Genomic DNA, 24,155 nt, shown 5'->3' with positions numbered 1-24,155 from the left:
ATCCAAACACTCCTGTAGAGGGAAGCCCAATAAAGCCCGAAGGATTGATGGTAAATGGAACAGTCAGACGTGCTCACTTATACATTCCTCCCTTCACCTTCCTCATAACACACCCAGTCCCGGAGGAATTACTGGAGTACCGGGGGCGGATGTACCAAAGATTATTCGTTCCTTTAGATGTACTGAGCTAAAAGTCTTATCTTTTTCCCCTTAGAGTAACGAAAAAAATTGAAGTTGATCATACAAGAAAACGGAGACCAAACTGAAATAATAGCGTTTTTCATCTGAGGGTTTGGTTACGTTTGTGTTAATTCATTTCTTTGATTTTATTCTTGATGTTGTCATTGAGTAGATCATGATTTGAAACATTATAGTTTGCCCAGAAATTAAGAGTCAGTCTCAAAATTTATAGGTTATTTCCATAATACCTGAAAATAAATTAAGTAACAGCGATAACTCTTCACGCACTCAAAATATTACCAGGTTATATTCGCGTCCGATACAAGAGTTTATTTTATTCACTCTCATAGGTTTATGTTTACGGCCAGTGGTTCAAAAACGTACGTAATTATCTGTTAGCTCCGTATTTCTATGGCCGGCCTTGTATTTTTCAGGTCCGATACAAGTCTTTATTTCGTTTACGTAATAGACAGTATTTACCCTAACCGCTTTATGTTTACGGGCAGTGCTCCGAAAAAGTACGTAATTACCTGTGAGCTCCGTACTTCTATGGGTTTTTGAGGTCACAGCATCTTAACCTTTAGAATGTTATGGCTTCTGCTTAACCTTTAGAGAGTAGTGCACGTTTGAAGAGTAATTTTGAGACACACTAGCAGCACAGGGAGCGGTCGAGTACGTCATAATTATCATTTAGAGGCTGTTGTCGTATTCTTGCATAGTAAATTCATCTAGTTACTCAAACGATACATGTGTCATACTGTTATTAGCGGTAAAAGAGGTTAAATATGCGCACAATTAGATACAAAATATGCAAGTATCTCACACACTTCAAGGAATCCCACGGAAATAAAAAAAAAAAAAAATATTCAGGAATGTTCATTGGGTTACATATAAAAATAGACACAAAAATAGCTATTCAGAAGATCAAATATTCATACAAATATACAAAAAATGTCCATTCACATATCAAATGAACTCAGACACACGACAAAATAAAAAAAAATAATAATAATAATAAAAATATAAATAAAAAATACACAGGAAATGCTGAAAGGATTAAACACACACGCAAATATACATACAAATGCATCCATTAACGTATCCTATCAACTGAAAGGAATAAAAAAATGAATAAATAAAATAAATAAATAAAAATGAATACAAAAAATATACATGATGAAAAAAAAAAAAAAAAAAAAAAAAGAATATTCAAGCGTACTATGCATTTCTATGGGTTTCAGAGCGGACACATTTCCTACCAGCATTACACAGCGCTTCCTATACAACGCCTGCTAGTGATTTGTAGACATATGGGATTAGTTGATGGTACCTCCGATAGTGAGTGGAAGAGAGGCGTATCCGGTACTGCTTTGTAAAGGTTCTATTTTGGGACTAAAACACCAGGAGCTTATAAGGTCAAGGATAGACACAAAAGCCTGCGCCACTTCCCCCCCCTCTCTCTCTCTCTCTCTCTCTCTCTCTCTCTCTCTCTCTCTCTCTAATCCTGAAGGTGAGATGCGCAGGTGAGTAAGGGGATTGAACACACTGTAAAGTAAATATCAGAGTACATTTTAGCCCTAAAAAGAAAAAAAAGATAAATAAATAAAAATGTGAGTGAAAAAGATTGTGAATGAATGAAAAAAGTACGAAAATCTAAGGTATGGCAAATATGTTCGTCCATTACGGCGCTAGAAGAAAAAAAAAGAAAAACGAAAAACGAGAGAGAGAGAGAGAGAGAGAGAGAGAGAGAGAGAGAGAGAGAGAGAGAGAGAGAGAGAGAGAGAGAGAGAGAGAGAGAGAACTAAAGTACGGCAAGTGTGTACGTGTATTTAAGAGCTAAAAAAAAAGTGAAAGTGGGGAAAAAAAGTACGAAAAAAGGATACGAAAAGCAAACTAGGGTGTGGCAAATATAAACGTTCACTAAAGAAGGAGGAAAAAAAAGTGAGTGAAAGTGAGAGTAAAGAAATAAAATGAGTGTATACGAAAGACTCTCTACTGACGAAGTGAAATTAATGGAGTAATTTAATTAAAGACTAAGAGGGTTTGGTTTGTGGGGGATGTTTTCCAACGTAATTCTCTCTCTCTCTCTCTCTCTCTCTCTCTCTCTCTCTCTCTCTCTCTCTCTCTCTCTCTCTCTCTCTCTCTTTCTCCGTTTACTTTTACTTGTTCTCCTCCGTTTTTCTCTACTTTTTTTTCAATTACCTTGGCTGTGTATTGATTCCTGTTTTGATTTTTTTTATGTCTGTCTGTCTGTCTGTAGATCTGTCTGTCTGTCCATCTCTCTCTCTCTCTCTCTCCTCATCACTCTGGATGGAAACACAAATATAACCTAACAAAAACTTACTGAAATAGTAGATAAGCAATAAAAGATAGCAAAAGACAACAGAGAGAGAGAGAGAGAGAGAGAGAGAGAGAGAGAGAGAGAGAGAGAGAGAGAGAGAGACGAAAGCACCCCAGAGAAAAGGTAGGATTAATCAAGTTTTCAGGTATCACAGGTACGAACATCTAGTTACGTGTTTATTATACCGCTATCCTTCGCTTCCATTTTCTTTTTCCTCGGGTGAACTAAACTAAAACAAACATACCCCTGAGAACGCTACCTCTCTACCTCGCTACCTCACCACCTCGCTCTCTCTCTACCTCGCTGCCTCGTCCCCAGCGATTTAACATTTTCATAGATGAGGAGGGAGAATGTCAGGCTCACAGCAGGACTCACTCTTACCAACTTTCAGGTGATTATTTACAATTCTGACGCGATGTTCTACCTGACGCAACATTTTGAGGTAAAGCAGAAAAGTTAGTTAAAATAAAAGAAAAAAATAGTAAAGGAAGTCGTACTTGACGTCTAATTACTATAATTTTCTTTTTGTTACTTAAAATGTGATGTAAGTGTGGCTATTTACTTTTCTTTTGTATTACTTAAGTTTTCATAGAGTATTCAGTTGCGTTATTATTGGTATCATTTTAAATCATATATACATTTGTCTCTCTTGTTTCGTGTGACTCTGTATTTTGTGTATTTTCAAGCCCATTTTATTCTCTATTTCCTTTCCATCCCTAAGTAAATCTGAGACAATTTTATTTCATTGTTACTAGTATTACTTTTGATTATGTATAGGTTTAACTCCTTTTCGTCGTCCTCATTCCCTTTATTTTTAATTACATTTAGTTATGAGTCCATCTTACCTCTTCTTCTTTTTCCGGTCTTATGTCAAATTCAGTGTACTTGTTAATTCATCTTATGTCTTTTTTTGTGTGTGTATGTGTGTGTGTTATTTCAAATTCAATGTAAGTTTAAGTCCATTTCATTTTCACTTTTTCTGTGTTATTTCAAATTCCCTGCTTTTTTTAATCCATCATAACTCGCCTTCAAGGTCAATCCACTCTGAATCTATATTACCTTGTCTCCTTTGAGTCTACCTTATTTATTTATTTATTTTTTTTCAGTTTCCTATGTGTTTGAGTCTCCCTTCTTGTTGTCTGGTGCGGTATTGATTAGCGGTGACTGACCTCTTAGCGTCCTCCATTATTTGCCTCGCGTGGAAGGCGAAGAAAAGCACCAAGAAGCCAAACAAATGAAGGAACATACGCACAAGTCTCTCCTTCCACTCACCCATTCTTCCTCACTGAAAACTGGAACGCCTCCCTCCTCCTCCTCCTCCTCCTCCTCCTCCTCCTCCTCCTCCTCCTTTCCCACTACCTCCTTTTCTACATTTCTGGGGTCAAAACATACCGAGTGGTGCATAATTCTCTTAATAATAAACTGAGTCCTTTGTGTTCTAGGCAGTTTGATTAAAAATGGATGAGAGAGAGAGAGAGAGAGAGAGAGAGAGAGAGAGAGAGAGAGAGAGAGAGAGAGAGAGAGAGAGAGAGAGAGAGAGAGAGAGAGAGAGAGAGAGACTGACACGCACACTGACAGAAAAAAAGAGAAAGAATAATAGAAAGAAAACTAGACTAACTGACAAACACAGAGACAGACAGACAGACAGACAAGCAGGAAGGAAATAAGAAACAGACGAACAGACAGGCAGACAGGCAGGCACAGAAGCAGACACAGTGGATTAAAAATGCAATAGTAAGTATACCTAAAAAAAAAATCACTTTGCATAATTCAACGCAACAAATTGAACGCAACACTGAATAAAATATAAGAAAACTAAATTTCAAGTATGATAAAAGAGTGAAAAATAAAGAAAATGTACAAAAAGATTGGAAAAATTACGAACTTTCAACGGAGTAGTGAAAACCGGTGTTCAGGAGACTGATTGAAGGAGGAGAGGTGGCCACGTGCTGGGGAGGAGAGGTGGGGAGGGTGGGAGAGAGGGAGAGGGGGAGATGACGGAGGAGAAAGGCTCTGGAGGAAGGGAGGGACATTGAATTATTTAGTGTAACTCTACCTCAAAGGTCTCTTCTCTCCCTCTCCTCCTTCCCTCCCTCCTTCCTTCCCTCCTTTCATGTAGTCCCTCCCTTAGTCCTTCCTTTTCCTCCTTTCCTTCGTTTCCTTCCTTCCTTCTTCGTTTATCACCTATGGTCATGTCTCCTTCCTCGATATGTCAAGTTTTCTTCTTTTTCTTGTTAAGCATCTATATAATTTCTTGATTTTCTCCTTACCTTCCTTCCTCCTTCGTTTATTTATCGCCTATGTCTTCAAAGTAATTACTTTTCTTCTTCCTTTTTTTCTATTATCAACTATATGTCTATGTTATTTTTCCTCTTATCTTCTTCCTTTCTTCCTCCTCTTCTCTTCATTCCTTTGTTTATCATTCCCATCCTCAAAATTAACCTTCTTAGTTTCCTTTATTTTCCCTATCATGCATTTTCGTTGTAATTACTTTCTTCCTCTCTTCTTTTCTTCCTCGTCCTTTTACCATAAGTGGCAATATCTCCTTTCCTTCTTTTTTTCTTCCATTATCAAGGTTCTATTTTTTCCCTTTATTTCATTTATCCCTCACTCTCTCTATTTCACCTTCATTAACGGCTTCTCCGAAGTAACCTTTTCTTTCTATCTTTCTTTCTTTACAAACTCTACATCATCCCTTCATGCGCAATCATTCTTCACTTTCCATTCTTCTTCATTAACTGTTCATTCTTTTCTTTTCTTTATGACCTTTCCTCTCCCTCATATCTCTCTCTCACTTTTATACCTCTCTTTCACCCTTAACAATGACACCCTCCCTCTCTCCCTCCCTCCTACTCTCCTTTCCTAAGCGCTCCCTTCACTGACACACTCCCATCCGCCCTTGACGATGTCTGATCCCTCCTACGCCCACGCCCTAGACCAATCACCGCCCTCCGCGTCACGAAAAGGGTGTGGCCGACACATATGGTATTTAAGCCTCGTTTGGTATCGGTTTGTCAGGTTTGTCGGGAGAGAGAGAGGAGCTCCTGACTTCTGCTTCCCCTCACCGATCCAGACTGTTCCGACCACTGCCTAGATGCAATTCATGAACTACGGTACAGTTTATGGGTCACGGTACTGTTACGGAGAAGGTTCCTTGATATGATTTAAAAGCTACGGTACATTTTAACCCTTTGACTGCCACTTGGTACACTTTCCCCTAATTACCAATCACTCTGAGACATCTTTACTTGTTCTACAGCCACATCCAAGCTTTGAACTTGGAAGAAATTTGAAATTGTATTCCTTTTCACCCATAACTTTCTTGTAGATATTTATAAAGTCTTCACGCATTGCTTCTGGTGCTGCTAAATATTTTGTGTCGCAGTGAAAGGGTTAAGGTTCACGGTACTGTTACGAAGTCTACCATTCAATTATCACACTTTATAAAAAATGGTAATGGTATCATACAACCATCACACTGTATAGATATGATGACGCAATGTACCGCATTACCGTAAATCAATACAAATTTGATAAAACTGTAATTCATTCAACTGTAGCTACGCACTTTGATGTTCATTTGCCTCGTTAGCCGCATCGTTATTTGGTAATTAATTGATGTATCTATTGGAAGCTGAATGGTTAAGAGTCATCGTTATTATCGTCATACCAGTCTCTCTGTCGTTCATTAGTTATAATCATCAACACTATGCCATTTATATGCTTCGTTAGTCTCATTAGTATTCGCTAATTTATACACATGAAATTTAAATTGCTAAAATCATAATTACCTGCGAATTTGCATATATGTTTGTTGTCAGTTGCCTCCAGTCATCACTTGAATCAAAGGTGAATCAAATACCGCAAGACTAGCTGCCCAGTATCATTATTTGGTAATTCATTTGAAGTGAAATTGCTGAAATCATCACCACCGTCACGGCCTGCAGCGCGCTTCTCACTACGGTGCGAACCAGCAATAATTCAGAAGAGCATAACTTCAAGCCTTTTCTAAGCATATTGTTAAGTATCCCTAAAACAATGTAAATTTTCAGTGTCACCACCTGCATCATTAATAAATCTTTTATTATTATTATTATTATTATTATTATTATTATTATTATTATTATTATTATAATTATCATTATTGTTATAATTATTATTATTATTATCATAAATGCTCCGTTCTCTCATCAGGACTATCTTTAAAACTCATGGAGGTGATCAGTTGCATTCTCAAGGCTGTTTCTCCATTGATGATGCAGAATCCTTGTTAAATGATCAATAACCATAAAAAGTAAGAAAAAAAAAACGCTTGAAAAACCACATTACCTTCCACTACAGTCTGCTGAAAGTAATCGAGAGGAGACACTGGCACGTTTGAGAATATAGGCGTATGTCTCACTGTGTTCAATTATCCTCTTATATCTCATTGTATTTAATCATAATTTCATTTTATTTAACTATCACTATCAAATCCTCACCTCTTTGTAATCAGCTATCATCTCGTTACATTTAATTATCACTTCATTGTATTTGATTACTACCCTAACTCACTGTATTTAATTATCACCCAATATCTCATTAGAGTTAATCATCGCCCTTGGAGTGACTCACGAGGCCACGTCGCACCTGTATGACTGGCTGGCTGTCTAAAGCGTGGCGAGGTCTGAACAAGATTTCCTCCTTAATTAATCTAATATGTCTACCGCTGTCTGTCTGTTACAGTTCATATCAGCATGATCTTTATTTCGTCATTGTTGGTATTAATTCAAATCAAGTATACATCTGTACATTTTTTCATTTTTTTTTTTTCATGTCATTCTATATTCCATGTATTCTCCAGTCAATTGTATCTCATTCGTCTTGTTTTAACTGTGCTCGTCTTGCCTCAGTTACTAGTACAAATGGAGGCACAAGTCAGGAAGGAGAAAAGAAAAACTCAAATAACAAATAAACCCTCCCCCCAAAAAAAAATGTACATAAAAAAAAAAATATCACGGAGAAAAAAATTACAGAAATTGAAGTCACGAGATAAATGAACATAGTTTCTCCTAGTTTTTAGTACTTTTATATATATACCTTTTCTTAAGAGATAAAAAAAAATAATAATATACATAAAAAAAATACAACAATAAAAAAAAAAAAGCAACTCAAAATTCCTCGCCCAGACGGACATGTTTCAGTATTGAGAGCACTGATACAATTCCCGGCGGACGCGCGGCTAATTTTTTATCACGTCAGAAAAAATGAATGCGTGTTTGCAAGATTCCAGCGCCAGGATGTTGATGTCAGGAGGAGTGATGGTGCTTCCTGACGTCTTAGATTCATTTCAAGTTTTTTTCCAATCTAAGTTTTCTTCTCCACGTCTTGTTTTCCTCTCTCTCTCTCTCTCTCTCTCTCTCTCTCTCTCTCTCTCTCTCTCTCTCTCTCTCTCTCTCTCTCTCTCTCTCTCTCTCTCTCTCTCTCTCTCTCTCTCTCATCCTGGTCATGACTGGTAGGATGAATTATGAACAGTGGCGTGAATTTAATTTCAGGCAGATCTTTTACTTGAGCCTGTTAATGATACACAGTGGAGGAGCAGCACAGAGCGAGGCCTAGCCATTTGGAAATCTGTATTCTATTATACTTTTATATCTTTAATTCTCTCACCACTAGCCGATCTTTCCCATTATGATTTAAAACTTTTTTGTACTACAGTTTCTTAAAAATGTACTTCTATAGCTAAGCAACGATGAAATTAACGATTTTTTTTTCTCTCTCTTAGTCCATCCAAACAATTTATTACAGTGATCTCAATGCTAACAACCATATCAGTTACAGGGTTAAACTATTGCATTTTTATACTCTTTTTGTGTAGCGACAATTGAACTGACTTTTCTCCCATTTTCTTGTGTCTTCCTTATATAGAAGAAAAATATGTGAACGAGTGTACCGATGAAATTCAGTTAGCAATGACGTACGAAATTCCACAGCATTTTTTTTTCTTTCTTTCTCCGCCGCATTCCATCTACTGCACATCGTCAGCAGCTCGGTTCCTGACCCCAAAACTGCTCGATGAATTGACCACTTTCAGTTCTAAAATCGGACAACGACGGAAATAAAGAGATGAATTAATAAATGAATACTTAAGTAAATAAATTAATAAATAATCACCTTGGTTGGTATTTGGAGTGAGTGAATTGGTGTTAAAGTATGCGACTCTCTCTCTCTCTCTCTCTCTCTCTCTCTCTCTCTCTCTCTCTCTCTCTCTCTCTCTCTCTCTCTCTCTCTCAAGTCGTGACACTTCCGTGAAGTCCCATAACATTAAGATCCGGGTCACGAAGACCTCGGAAATGTTACTTACTCCTACAGCTTGCCCTCCATACACACACACACACAAACACACATACATACACTCCCTACTTTAAGCCATGTTCGTCAAATACCACACGACAGGTGTTTCATCACTGTTCCTCTCTACATATATGGTTTCTTTTGGACATACAAATATATATAATTATTTTCCATTTCATATTTGTTTGTAGTGATGATGCCATTCAGTCTTATCCTCTCCTCCATAATGGTGTCATATATATTTGTACCTTGTGTTAGTTTTTTTTATGTTATCACTTGCCTTGAATATCGCTTTATGTCACTTCATGCCATTACATTGAATATTACCCTCTTAGACGTTGTATACTGTCTTACTCAACTTGCTAACTCATCAATCTTCACCTTACCTTCATCAGCCCCTCTCTCCTTTTCTCCCCCTCCCTCCCTCCTTCCATTACTTGGTTGAATTCACTTCTACACACAAAACTTCCTGCACATTTTCATGCCTGTATTAAATTACTCAATATCAAGCACTAAGTATCTTATTATCACAACTACTGCACTACTTTCCTATTGAGAGATAGAGGAAATACTGAACGGGTCCTTTAAACTATTATCTCTCTCTCTCTCTCTCTCTCTCTCTCTCTCTCTCTCTCTCTCTCTCTCTCTCTCTCTCTCTCTCTCTCTCTCTCTACTACCACCATTATTTCTCTTTTACTAGAAACACTAGCTCTGCACGTGCCAAGCTTAACATAAATCTGGTGATGCCTGGAGCTTAAAACTGGATGCCCTTCTTGACGTCATGCATTGGGAATCGAACCTATGCGTCACTGCCTGGAGTGTCTTGCCTCATACACTCCACCACCTTTCCTCGCAGGTATACCATCGTTCACCTTCATTTTTGCTCTCTTTCATTTTTTGTTACTTTTGCTACGGTTTGGTAAAGTTACACTGCACCTTACCTCTCTTTCCTACGACTTCGACAGGGGGAGCAGGAGGAGGAGATGCAAGAACAAAAGGACCAAGAACAAGAAGAGCAGCAAAATTAACGAGAACAAGAAGAGAAACAAGAACAAAATAAGAAAAGAAGCAAGAAAGCCAAGAACAACAAAATGAGAAACAAGAAGAACAAGAGAAACAAGAACAAGAAGAAAAGAAATGAGAGAAAAAGAATAAAAACAAGAAAAACAACAAGAAAAGCATCAAATTCTTTAAAATGAACGAACGAAACAAAGCTAACATCAAGAAAAACAACAGGACACCCAATCTTACTAAAAAGGAGCTATAGAGATACTTTGTCACGGCACCTCACCAACCCTTGACCTTGGGGAAGATAACGCGACGGGGAGAGAGGAAGGAGAGAGGAGGGCAGACAGTAGGGAGGACCATAAAGGGGGGGTAGAGGGAGGGAGAAGGAGAGGGTGTGGTGGGTGATGACTGTGGAGGTGTTACCGCAAATAAGCTCAGAGTATGACCAAAGACAAACACACACACACACACACACACACACACACACACACACACACACACACACACACACAGAAGTCACAGAAGTGCTTGGTAGAAGGGAAAATGGAGGGGAGGAGGATGAAGGAGAGAGGGATGAGAGGAGAATTAACAAAGAATAGAAAGATGCGGGGACGTGGATGAGAGGAATAGAGAGAGGTAAGGATAGATAGAGGAGAATGAGGACAGAAAACAAGTGATAAATAGAGGAGGAGGGTGATAAAAGAAGCGATGGAGAGAGAAAGAACAGAGAGATAAGAATATATGAAATAAAGGAGAGGATAAGGAAAGAAAACAAGGGATAAACAGAGAAAGGAGAAGGATGAAAAAAAACGACGAGAGGAAAATAGAAGGGAACGAGAATGGATTAAAAAAAAAAAAGATGGCAAAGATGAGGAGAGCAAAAGGGAATAAACACAGGTGGATGAGGAAGAAAGAAGAGACGAGAAGAAAAAATCGAGGGGAACGAAGATGAGAGAAGAGAAAAGGAGTAAAATAGAGAGGACGTGGATGAAGGAAATGAGGAGAGAAGTGAGAGAGAGAGAGAGAGAGAGAGAGAGAGAGAGAGAGAGAGAGAGAGAGAGAGAGAGAGAGAGAGAGAGAGAGAGAGAGAGAGAGTGGTTGTATATTATCCCTCTCCCTTCTCTCATCACGGCGCGAGGGCTGAGAGAGGGGAGAGTCATGGAGGGAAGGACACCATGCGGCTCCCTGGTGGCCCCTGCAGCGCCTCCGTCAGAAAAGGAATTAATTAGTATTAGTAGGTGTTGCTTCCGCCTCACGTTTGTATACTCGTACCTTTAAAAATTTTGATTTCTAGTATTAAAAAGGAGAGGAAGTACAAAAGAGAGGGGGTGAGAGAGGAAGAGAAAGAAAAAAAAACAATTAGTAAACAGAAAAGAGACAGCATTTATAGACATTTCAGTATGAATGTTTTTTTTTTTTTAATGTGCCTTTTTTACAGCTTTCGTTTGATCCTCTTAGCTGGAGCCTCTCTTAAAAACATTCCATCTTGACTGCTTTTAACATGCCGTATTGAACGTTACTCTAGCCTTCAAGAGTGTTTGCATAGTGATAGTTTAACAAATATTCTGCCTCATGAATGACAGAAAACACGCGTGAAAATCTGACTATAATAATTTCTATGGCCTCTGAAAATAATCCTCATGGAAGCTTAAAGTGTTAAGAAAACGAGCCTTTTAAAACATACGAAACAACATTTTAAAACACACACACACACACACACACACACACACACACACACACACACACACACACACACACACACACACACACACACACACACACGCACAAAGCAACAAAGACACACGAAGGGTAACAATGCACAATCAATCCCAGAAACCAATCAGGCAATCAAGCAAACAAACAACCAATCAAGAGAGAAAGAGACAAAAAAAAAACTAATAAAAAAAACACTGAAAACATACACAAAAAAAAAGTAAAAAAAAAAAAAAAACATTAATAAACTGACCTCCAAAAATAACAGGGCTGACTAACAAGCGATTGGAAACACACACACACACACACACACACACACACACACACACACACACACACACACACACACTAAAAAACCTTCCCGCGTCCTTCACCGGTCAGTCTCGTTGCGGCGGGATCTTTTTCCTTCCTTTTCCGCACGCTTCCTCTCCTGCCGAAGCATTACATATGTACTCACGAAAATTTTTCTTTCTTTTCTCTATTTTCTACTTATTTATTTTTTCTTGGGCATAATAGAAATAATGAAGGAAACAGTCGAGAGAAAAAGCAGAGAAACATTAGATGAGAGAGAGAGAGAGAGAGAGAGAGAGAGAGAGAGAGAGAGAGAGAGAGAGAGAGAGAGAGAGAGAGAGAGAGAGAGAGAGAGAGAGAGAGAGAGAGAATCATGTCTTTCTAATAAAGGTGGAGGGAGGAAAAGGAGAGAAAAGTAGGAGAGAAGACTGATTATCATTCTTTTCCGAGGAAGCAAGAGAAAGGGGAGAGAGAAACAAGAAAAAAAAAAGAGAAAGTAAAAAGACGTTCTCATGCTCCTTATTGGAAATGGGAGGGAAGGTGAGACTAAGAGGAGATAAGAGGAGGAGAAGAGAGGAAAAGTAAAGAGGAGGATGAATGGGAAAGGAAGGGAGGAAGGGATGAAGGGGCTTCTTCGACAAATGACTGAAGGGAGGGAGGGAGGGAGGGAATGAGTAGGAAATGAAGGGAAGTCAGTGGAAAATAGGGAAGGAAAGGAGAAAGAAAGAGAAAAGTATGGGAGAGAAAGACAGGAAAAGGAGGAAGAATTTTAATATAACTGGGGAGAGAGAGAGAGAGAGAGAGAGAGAGAGAGAGAGAGAGAGAGAGAGAGAGAGAGAGAGAGAGAGAGAGAGAGAGAGAGAGAGAGCTCAGGAACCGAGACCAGGAAAGAAGAGAAATCATTTAAACTTACGACGGGAGGGAGATAGGGAAAGAAAAGAGAAAAGAGAAGGTGGAGGAAAGAAGGCAAGATGAGAAAGGACTAAGGTAGGTAGAAGATGAAGAGGAGGTGGAGGAAAGGGGGAATAGTACAGGAAGGAGAAAGAAAACGGTACTTTTTTTCTCTCTCTCCGTTTTTTTGGTACCCTGGTTATTACTTCAGTCCCCCTCAACATGTTATCTCTGCCCATCGTTTTCTTTTTGTATTGTGTTTATCTTTTTTAACAGGCTATTCTTGTTTTTTGCCCGCTCTTTTTACGGAGAGAGAGAGAGAGAGAGAGAGAGAGAGAGAGAGAGGGGGAGAGGGAGAGAGAGAGAGAGACGCAGTCAGCGGTAACAGAAGCCAGTGAGGACCACCACAACTTAAGAAGCCACACAACACGGGAAGCCCTTGTGAGGCAGTGTGTTGCTAGCTAGGTGACTCTAACACCTCAATGTGACCTTAAGGTGTACTTCAATCTCTTATGTAGCTATGGTTATCCTTGTTATAATACGCTAAATTACTGTATATTTTTACTTTCTATGTATCTGCGTACCTCCCTTTGTCTTTTCCAACTCCTCTAATTCCCTTATCTCTTTGTCTTCTTCATTCCCTATCTATTTCTTTTCTTTTTCCTCAGTCTCTCTGTTTTACTGTCTTCCCCATCTCTGTATTTCTGTGCTTTCTTCCCCCTGTGTGTATCTCTCTGTTTCTCTTTGTTCTGCTTATTCCCTATGTATCTTTCTATGTCTTCCCCATCTCTTCATCTCTCTTTTGTCTTTCCCAACTTTTCTGTATATATTTTTGTCTTCTCTACCCTAAAACTTTATCCTTCTTTATCTATTTGTCGTTATCTTTCTCTTTGTCCTCTTTCTGCGTATCATCTTTCCCTCCTTTCTGTCTCTCTCTTCTCTTTCGGTCTTTCTTTGTCTCCGTCTCTCAGTTTTTCTTTCTTCCTTGATTCTGTTAGTTTATCTCATCTCCCACCTTTCTTTCTTTAAATTCACAATCGTTATATCTAAAGGTTTGTGCGTCTTATCCAGACCACTTAACATACTCTACTGAAAGACAATGAAAAGTAATCCTTATGAAAGAACTATGTGCTCGAAGATACGTCTCTCTCTCTCTCTCTCTCTCTCTCTCTCTCTCTCTCTCTCTCTCTCTCTCTCTCTCTCTCTCTCTCTCTCTCTCTCTCTCTCTCTCAGGTCATGAACTTCGACCTTTCTGACCCACAATCTCGCACAGCTGATAAAGTTTTAGCCACAGAATGACGTGGACGGCTGCAGCAAACTCAGACTTTTACACACACACACACACACACACACACGTCCGCTGACCTTTCCTGTACCTTCAATCTCCTCTGAACGAAGTCAAAAGGCACGGGAACCCAAAAGCCAGCCTTGTTTCACTCCTTTCCGTTTGAGTCCAGAAGTTATCAATTTTTTACTTTTTTTTTCTTTCGCCAAGTGAAAAGAAATAATGCTTTCATCAAGTGTTCATTCAATTTCTTTTTATTATTTTTTCTGCTGTAGTTAAGAGAGAGAGAGAGAGAGAGAGAGAGAGAGAGAGAGAGAGAGAGAGAGAGAGAGAGAGAGAGAGAGAGAGAGAGAGAGAGAGAGAGAGAGAGAGAGAGAGAGAGAGAGAGAGAGAGAGAGAGACCATATATAACTTTCTCCGCTGTCAAAATTTCTTTACAAGTGTCACGAACGCATGCATATTAAAATTGAAATGAAAAAAAAAATCCTTAGAAACATGTATACGTATGAAGTAAGGCAGAGAAAGACGGGGAGGGCAGAAGAGCAAAGAGGAAGAGGAAAATGAGGAATGGGATAAGGAAGAGGAAGAGGAAGAGCAACGATACTGCTACACCCAACATTTAATCAGATTTACCATGAGAGAGAGAGAGAGAGAGAGAGAGAGAGAGAGAGAGAGAGAGAGAGAGAGAGAGAGAGAGAGAGAGAGAGAGAGAGAGAGAGAGAGAGAGTATACGTAGAATCTCTTTAATATTGTATCCTGATTGACAATAAAGCCCAGGAGATAAATATAGATACTTCCCATTCATTCATATCTCTGTCGTAGCTTATTTCTGATTTTCAAGAAGGGAAATTGTATAAAAACTGCAATATTTGTCTTACTGTATTATTCAGCGCAGTGGAAAGCAGATAGACAGATAGATAGGCAGATAGATAGATAGATAGGCAGGTGGGTAAGCAGCAAGATGGGTAGAACAGATAGACACACATGCATATTTTACAGGAAGTATTACACATGGACACCACCTCATATATTTTTACCATGAAGTGCAAACAAAATTCCCGTTCTGTTTCTCCCTTCCCCACACAGACACACACACCTGAAACGCACCTACAATGACACCCCATGAGAGAGAGAGAGAGAGAGAGAGAGAGAGAGAGAGAGAGAGAGAGAGAGAGAGAGAGAGAGAGAGAGAGAGAGAGAGAGAGAGAGAGAGAGAGAGAGAGAGAGAGAGAGAGAGAGAGAGAGAGAGAGAGAGAGAGAGAGAGGCAGAGACATGAAGCACAGCCAGGCATGAACATCAGAAGGATTACTCTGAATGAAATGACCTTGCCCTTGCAGTCTCTGAGAACCGCAAGAGAGGAAAGGAAATGCGTAACCATCAAAATCTGGGTGGCTTCTTGAAACATATCCAATCAGTCTATTCCAAGTTGAAATCGTACGAAACTATATACTTTGAGAGAAAATTTTACCAGACACAACACACAGTTCATTGATTTTAACACAGCACCCGTAAAACTTAGTAAAAGCACGTAATCTTAGCCGAAATAAGAGTATATGATAACTAACGGATTCAGAGGCTTAAGAACCTGACAACTTCACGGTAACAGAAAAGTTGTCAGTGGAATACGAAGGTAATGTATGTTGATGTGAGTAACGTTAGTATTACCACGACTTGAGTGATGGGAGGGGATGGTGAGGGGAGAGCGTGTCTTATCCAAAGGCCTTAATGAATCCATCTGGGAAATTTACCTGAAGCGGTGTGTGTGTGTGTGTGTGTGTGTTTCCTTGCTCCACGTGCCCTTGGTAACATTAGTCCCCCTCACTCCCCAAACGACGCATTGTTACCAGCTCGCTAATCAACACCTACTCACGTGCAGGTAAAGAGGCGAGAAGATTCTTACCTGGGGGAAGAAAACAATACAAATTATTACACAACAAAACATGAAACTAACTTAATAATAAAAAAAGAAATAGAAGAAAGAAAACAATTACAATTACTACAGAGTAAAACACAGAAGTGATAATAATAAGCTATGATCTGAAATCCCACGTATCACTTTACAAATACATTTTCAGTCTTTATGTTGACCTTGGCTCCAGCTAAGAGCCTTTAGACCCACAATTTCAGCAGCTAACATTGTATTTACACGGAGGCTTCGCAACACAACTCAGAATTCAACATCACTCGCTGCACGGGTCGATGTAGTCACCTTCGGCAAAGCAATATTTTTAGCTCATCAATCAGGCTCTGCGTACCAGCACGGCAAAGGCGAGCAAATGTGACTGCCTTTAGAATATTCGCTTTGACTTTACATCTCTCTCTCTCTCTCTCTCTCTCTCTCTCTCTCTCTCTCTCTCTCTCTCTCTCTCTCTCTCTCTCTCTCTCTCTCTCTCTCTCTCTCCTTGGATTAAAAATATAATGTGTAACACGTGCGTGCGTGTATGTGCGTGTGTGTGCGGTGCCTGTATACGCGGCTGTTTACAGTCAGGGCGGACGGGACTTACTTTGGGGAGTACGCCTCAGACTTCTCTCTGGGCTGCCTCGCGTACCGCGGGTCACTCAGGGTTGTGTTCTTGGGCGGCGGCTCGGCGTTGGTGTTGAGGCAGGTGAACATCCTAGTGAGGACGTCTGCCGAGGCGTGGAGGATCTCGTCGGTCTGCTGCTGCTGCAGGAGCAGGCCGTCCTCGTCCTCGCGGCTGTGGTCGGAGTGGCGGCGCAGCGCCGTCAGCTGCTCCGAGGTGAGGTTTAGGTTTTCGAGGCAGGAGCAGCGGCGGGACCTGTTGCCCGGCGAGCTCAGGGAATTCTCGCTGCCGTTCGCTGACCGTCCTCGTTTCGGGCGGATTTTCCGCGGAAATTTGTCGTAGTTTATGGTGGGATTGATGTAGTTGACGCGGTCGTGTCCTATCGTGGGCGGTGAGTCCCTGCCTGATCCGCCATACCGCCGCATGCGGAACTTCTGAGCGTACATTCCCATCATGGTGCCGGTTGGGGGGCCCGAGGGCTACGACACAGACAAGAAAAATCTGCGTTCACTTGAAACGCCTCACGTGGAGGCGGAGGGCCAAGGGAGGCTGTTTAGTACACTGGTTCAGTCTTCCATGTCTGTGCCTCCAAGACTCATGATTTACAACACAACGTGACGGTCACTTGGCGGCACCTCACTAACGGCGAGGAGACGCTAGCCACGGCTGTTCGACCCTTCCGAAGGGGCAACACGAAACCTGCTCTCTACTCCGCTGGTCTGGCATCCTCTCAGCGGCCCTGACACACCTGCCTGTAAGACTGTGGAGATAGGGAGCTCAGCGCGAGGGTCACGGCGGAGCCTACGAGGAAACCCGCCACTCACGTTAACACCACTTGCCTCCTGAAGACACCAATGGGCGGAGAGCACTGAACACCTCCGCTATCGTGATGTTAAGTAAAGGTTGAAAGTCTCGCCACGTTACGACATTTTGTCTACATAGCAAACAAAGAGCTATTCTTAGTGTTGAAGCGTCACTGAAGCAGAGGTGTTACGCAAAGATAGGGTGCCGGGGAGGCGGAGCTGAGGGGAATATGACAAGGAAGGGGATGGGGAGGAAAGGAGCACGGGAACAGGTGAGGGGGATGAGAAAAATGCTGACACGTGTACATACATACATATATGAACACCTACCCGTGCACACACACACACACACACACACACACACACACACACACACACACACACACACACACACACACACACACACACACACAGGCCTTAAACGTGCAGTACCGTAAGTAGCAAACACACACACACATTTTTATTTATTATATGTTTATTGACCACAGCAACAATGTACAAATAGAAATCTGATTAATAAATATTAATTTTTAAGACAATTCACAACCACTGTAGTCCATAAAAATAACTGATAGTAAAAGAAAACTAAAATTAGAACTAAAAACTAAAACAGAAGCATTAAACTAATGTAGATAAAACTGTAAAACGTACACTGATCTCAAATCTTAAACAATATTAAAGATGAAATCTAATACAACTAACACGATGGTGTGTGGCCAGCCACACACCATCGTGTGTTACTATTAATACTACTATAATAATAATAAAATTTACAATAACAAACAAAACTTAAAAGGATTATTTAGAAGAATATATAAGAAAGAGACCATAGGCAATATCAAAAGACACTATTACAAACGCGTGCAATAAAGACATCCTTCAATAAAAGACACAAATTGAACATAAAAAAGTAATAGCTAAAAAAGAACTCAAAACAATGGTAATCAAAACAAACTACCAACATTTCCTCAGAAAATCAACACACACACACACACACACACACACACACACACACACACATACACACACACATACACACTCACACACAGGCCTTAAACGTGCAGTACCGTAAGTAGCAAACACACACACACACACACACACACAAAAGAGGAGTAATACTAACGATTACCAGAGAAAAAAAATAAATAAAAAAGACGGCATAATGACTGCCTCCTCCATAGTAGCTTCTTACGACTTGATAAGAGGCGAGAGCGAGGGGGAGGAGGCGCCACTTAGCGTGTATAATGCAAGGGTCGCAAATTATCATTCCCCTTAATGTTAACTAATTGCGAGGGAAGCAAATGAAGAAGAGGGGAGAGGGGAGGAGATAGGGAGGGAAGAATAACGTGGGAACAGGTGAGGAAGGATAATAAGGGGAAGAGATTATAGGAATGGAAAGGAATAAGAGGGGAGAGGAGATAAGGAATGGAGGTATGATATGTAGAAATGAAGGTAAGGGGAAGAGATGACAGGCATAAAAAAAGATAAGAGGAGAGAGTGGAAGAAAATGAAGGAAGGCATGGGAAGTAGAAATGAAGGTAAAAAAGATGATAAGGAAAGAGATGATAAGAATATTTGGAATATGAGGAGAGAATAGAAGATGAGAAGTGAAGCCATGGAATGTAGAAAAAGAAAATAGGAAAACCAACAGAAAAAAATGAAAATTGATGAAAACAAAGAAAGGAAGGAAAGAGATGAGAACAAGACATAGGAGGGTAGAAAGAATAAGAAGACCATTATTATGCTCATCATTGCATACAGAGGGAAAATCAATAGTGAAAGCAAGGAGAAAAATATATGATGGAATGTGATGTAACCTCCTCCTCCTCCTCCTCCTCCAACAGAAGCCCTACTGGTCAGAATGGATTAAGATCGGGGAGGAGAGAAGGAGAGGTAGGGAGTGGGAAGGGAACCTTTCTGATGGAACACACACACACACACAAACACGCTAGGCAAACACATCACTTTTTGTTATTAACTTAAAATTTGTATAGTGTTTCTCTCTCTCTCTCTCTCTCTCTCTCTCTCTCTCTCTCTCTCTCTCTCTCTCTCTCTCTCTCTCTCTCTCTCTCTCTAAATAGCAGTGGTGATCGATTCTCTCTCTCACGCAGGAAATGTTATCGTCACAAAGGTTACGATACGTTACGGCTCTTGTATTGACGGTTGTGAGAGAGGGATGACCGTCCCCCCCAAACACACACACATACACACACACACACACACACGTACGTCTCCTTCTTCCATTGTATTATTCAATATCTTTATACTGCTATTATTACCCAGTCAGTCCCTTCCCTTCCCCCCTTTCTCTCTCTCTCTCTCTCTCTCTCTCTCTCTCTCTCTCTCTCTCTCTCTCTCTCTCTCTCTCTCTCTCTCTCTCTCTCTGATTACCCTTATGCGTCCCTCGAGGAAGCATGAATACCACAAACTTCGATTCCCGATCTAAAGAAGCAAATAAAAACAGCAGGTGACAGGAAGGACCGCCTGTCTTCAGTACCTTTTTCCCTCCCGTAACTTGAATCCCAGGCGCGCCGATCACTCAACTCAATTTATTTATTTACTTATTTTTGTCATGCATGTGTTGCTATTTGGATACTTCTGAATAAGAATTGAGGTTCATTAAAAGTTTTTGATTAAGGGAATATATATATTTTTTTTTTACTTTCTGAACCTACTGATAAAGTGTGACCTATTTTTTTCAGATTTTTCGATAAACATTTCACAATTTTCTGATGACAAGAACCACCACAGGTAAAATACGTCAGATGAATAATGGCTGTAGAAGGCCATGGAAAATGTGAAATTATCTGCCACAGCTACCACCACCACCACCACCACCACCACCACCACCACGGCAAGCTGATGCGATAGAAGAGAAAGATAAACTAACACACTTCCTTTCCTCTATACATTAAAATTTCCACTGCTTCATTACGTATCATTATGTGCATATGCTTATCTTGGTTCATCAAATTGCAGCTCTGTTCTTTAAATAATGGGAATGTTGAATGTAGTTTATTAATTATCGCTGGAAATGAACACGAGGCTGTATTTAAATCTCTATTGCTGCATTACTATTATTTCTATGCATGTCTATCTTGGATGGTCAGATAATAGACTAATTTTTTTCCATAATAGGAGAGATGAATGCAATTGATATTTACTTTTTATTAATTATCTTCGGGAATGAAAACGAAGCTAATCAGATAGTTAGTTAATTAGTTAGTTGTTTTAGGTGCTAGAGAGAGAGAGAGAGAGAGAGAGAGAGAGAGAGAGAGAGAGAGAGAGAGAGAGAGAGAGAGAGAGAGAGTAAATAATATAAAATCACCGAAGAATCGCAGCAGACACTACTTTGACATTTCCAGAAGGTGCACAAGAATCTACAAAGCCTGCTGCGTCTCTCTCTCTCTCTCTCTCTCTCTCTCTCTCTCTCTCTCTCTCTCTCTCTCTCTCTCTCTCTCTCTCTCCCCTGCTGGTGATGACGTGAAAGGCACTCCTGACACTATTGTCCTTCAGCGCCTACTACAGGTTTCCCGGAAGACTATCGTCCCTCACATGAAGTCACGCCCTTGCCCCCTTCACGCCCTCGCCTCCCTCATGCCCTTGACTGTCTGAGTGTGGCGCCCTTGTTCTGTTGCGCTGAGCAGAACCACTTTGAGGGCACTCCGTCTGTCCTTATCGCTTGAGAGAGAGAGAGAGAGAGAGAGAGAGAGAGAGAGAGAGAGAGAGAGAGAGAGAGAGAGAGAGAGAGAGAGAGAGAGTGTGTGTGTGTCTATTGTACCAGTATAGCTCATGATATTGACGAAGACGATAATTTAAATATGTAGTTGAGGAATAGAAGGTAGAGAACCATGACGATAACAAAGACGATGATAATGGTGATGAGGGGGAAGGATGAGGAACCATACAAGACTCGTGGGGCTAAAGCAAACATCTCCCACTGACAAAACACAAACACTCCCATACACAGCACTCAATAAAACGAATAAAATAAAAATAAAATCGAAGACCACATTAATACATTTAGACTCTCAAGTTCACGAACATTTTTTTTTCAAGCACATTACATTTCCGTTTCTCACTTTTATCCCTTATCTCTCTCTTTCTCTCTCTCTCTGTCTCTCTTCCCCTCTCTTTCGCCAGCCGCGGCCACCTTCCCGCCCTTCGGCACGCCACAGACACACGCAGCAATACCCCGATCACTGCTGAAGAAACACTAGTGAAGACTTGATCCACCTTCTACCTCCCACCACTGTCCAGCTCCACACCACGCATGCGCACCCTCTTTGACCACCACTACCACCACCATCACCACCTTCTCTCACGTGGATCAGCTGACACGCGGGGAGAGGGAGAAGGTGAGAGGGAGGGGGACGCAGGTAAGGAATGGGGAGTATAGGAATGATAACAAGGGAAGTTTTGAAGGTCGAAAACATGGAGGGAGTGAATGGAGGCAGGGTTCTTGTGGAGGTAAATGAGGGAGGGTGAGTGTGAGGGTGTTTGCACAAGGGAGACTGTAAAGAAGTCTTGATAATGGGTGAGTTTGCTTTTTTGCCTTTTTTTTTTGGCTTTTCTTCTTACTTGTTCGTGTGTGTGTGTGTGTGTGTGTGTGTGTGTGTGTGTGTGTGTGTGTGTGTGTGTGTGTGTGTGTGTGTGTACGAGTATGTATGTGTGAAGTAATATGCCAGGCCGATCGAAGAGGATAAATAACACGCAGTAAAACACACACACACACACACACACACACACACACACACACACACACACACACACACACACACACACACACACACACACACACAAGTAGACTGTGAAGTACGAGCAAATTTCTTTATCTCTTTTATCATTGCCTCTTAACACACACACACACACACACACACGTCATCGATGGTAACTCGGGGCCCCTCTCCCTCCCCAATCGACCTGAAAGCAATTACGAAGCCAAAATGTAGAACGAGGAGACAAGGAAAAGGAAAGGGAAGGGGGAGAGGGGAAGGAATGGAGGGAGAGAGTTAGAAGATAGGCGGGGAGGAGGGATGGAAGAAAAAGAGGAACGGAAGGTGAACAAGTAGATGAGAGAGAGAGAGAGAGAGAGAGAGAGAGAGAGAGAGAGAGAGAGAGAGAGAGAGAGAGAGAGAGAGAGAGAGAGAGAGAGAGAGAGAAATTACAGTTATTATCTATATTATTACCTTTCTATGATGTGTCCAGTGGGAACGTCTCGTATGAAACAATTAAAGACAGGCCATGATGATGATGATGATGATGATGATGAAGAAGAAGAAGAAGGAAGGAAGAAGAAGAAAGCGTAATGCACGAAGTAGCAAATAAAATAGGATAATAACATATAACAACAGGAAATTAAAGGACGCGGCACACTAACCCATAATCCACGAGTTTTTTTGTTTTTTTTTCCCGCCACAAATGAAGACATTCTAAAGATCACTCAACTTCCTCCTTAGAGCGAGATTAGCAAGAACTCTCAATATATACAACCAACTTCTTTTATGTCATGGTAAAGACTAGTGGTTAGGCATAAAGAAACTGAATCCTGATGTCTCTTCTTGCTTCTCCTCCTCCTCCTCCTCCTCCTCCTTACGGGACCTTTGCTATATGTCAAGTCCGTGACGTCACTGTTATTTCTATATTCCCACGTCACTGATGCTTGGCCGCGTGACGTAATGGATCAGGTAATGCAAGATACAGCATCTAGCCTCCCTCCTTCCTCCGCAGCCCAGGAATCTTACATGGAACTTACTAGATTAAAGGGAGAAAAGAAACCACAAGTATCTATTTAGTTTGTCAGTGAAGATACTGTAGATAATGGAGAGTCCGTTAAGTAAATCAGTAAACTATGAACTCTCTCTCTGGGACTCCTACTAAAAATATATCATATAAATTAACTGTATAGATTTGTGTGAGTTTCAACTACCAAGAAACAACTACGTCATGTTTATGCTAAGAAAGTTTTAACTAGAACAAATAAGACTCAATATTCGAAATTAAACGAGAAAGGACTGTATTTACAAAAGTTTCAGTGCCTAATCTTAGCTACCTTTCATTACCTCTAGTGGAAGTTACTGTGATTTCCAGACTATTCATGATTTTAGCGATGATTTAACGAATATTCTAATCGTCAGTGTGAAAAAAGAACAAGAAAACCCCAATAACCATCACTGTAGCCTTTGAAACAATCCCGAAAATAGAACACCGCTACCAAGAGTATGGGAGTTAGTGTATTACCAGAGTATACCCTAAAAATGTATCGTTTTCTCTGCAACCTGCACAGCCTGTGAGAAAACGAGCATTATGGGGAGACTTCAACATTCTCGCCAGGTATCAATGTATGGTCAGAATCAATAATAATCTGACAAATCGATACTTCATGCTTAGAATTACGACAAGGAAAATTATAAGATAGGAAAGCATCTTTGAATTAGTCTTAGTAGCAGGGAATTATCAAAGAAAATTGGGAGGAAGAAGGGATGAGTGAATGAGAAAGGTAATCAGCGAGAGAGAGAGATAGAGAGAGAGAGAGAGAGAGAGAGAGAGAGAGAGAGAGAGAGAGAGAGAGAGAGAGAGAGAGAGAGAGAGAGAGAGAGAGAGAGAGAGAGTCTATCTAAGCAAGTCCCTCCTAAAATACACACTCGTATCTTTACAACTTCCATTTTCTATCACACTCTCTGGAATGACGAAGACTGACTGGAGAACGTGAGTGACCTTGACCGATGGAGACACGGAACCCTCCCTTGTCTCCCCCTTATCTTCATTCTTCCGTCCCTCCCTCCCT

General features: G+C 40.7%; 1 protein-coding gene across 12 annotated transcripts in view; it reads right to left on the bottom strand.

The window, feature by feature from the left end:
* The window catches only part of LOC135107953 (slowpoke-binding protein-like), a 99,346-nt gene extending 77,764 nt beyond the window's left edge, over window positions 1-21,582 (bottom strand). Inside the window, exons 1-2 of one of the 12 annotated variants that reach the window (XM_064018413.1) lie at window positions 21,451-21,582; window positions 16,548-17,325 (exon numbers count right to left, since the gene is read on the bottom strand). In XM_064018413.1, coding sequence (XP_063874483.1) covers window positions 16,548-17,020 — 473 coding nt within the window. In that variant the 5' untranslated portion in view covers window positions 17,021-17,325; window positions 21,451-21,582. Of the gene's footprint in view, window positions 1-16,547; window positions 17,684-21,450 lie in introns of those variants that run through there. The other 11 variants (XM_064018423.1, XM_064018422.1, XM_064018424.1 and 8 more) reach the window with 11 other exon arrangements.
* Window positions 21,583-24,155: the final 2,573 nt, after the last annotated feature.

The sequence above is a fragment of the Scylla paramamosain genome, chromosome 16 (genome assembly GCF_035594125.1).
Source record: "Scylla paramamosain isolate STU-SP2022 chromosome 16, ASM3559412v1, whole genome shotgun sequence".
In the NCBI taxonomy this organism is placed as follows: Eukaryota; Metazoa; Arthropoda; class Malacostraca; order Decapoda; family Portunidae; genus Scylla; species Scylla paramamosain.
The sequence above is the reverse complement of the archived record's forward strand: the minus strand, read 5'-3'. Positions and strand labels throughout refer to the sequence as shown.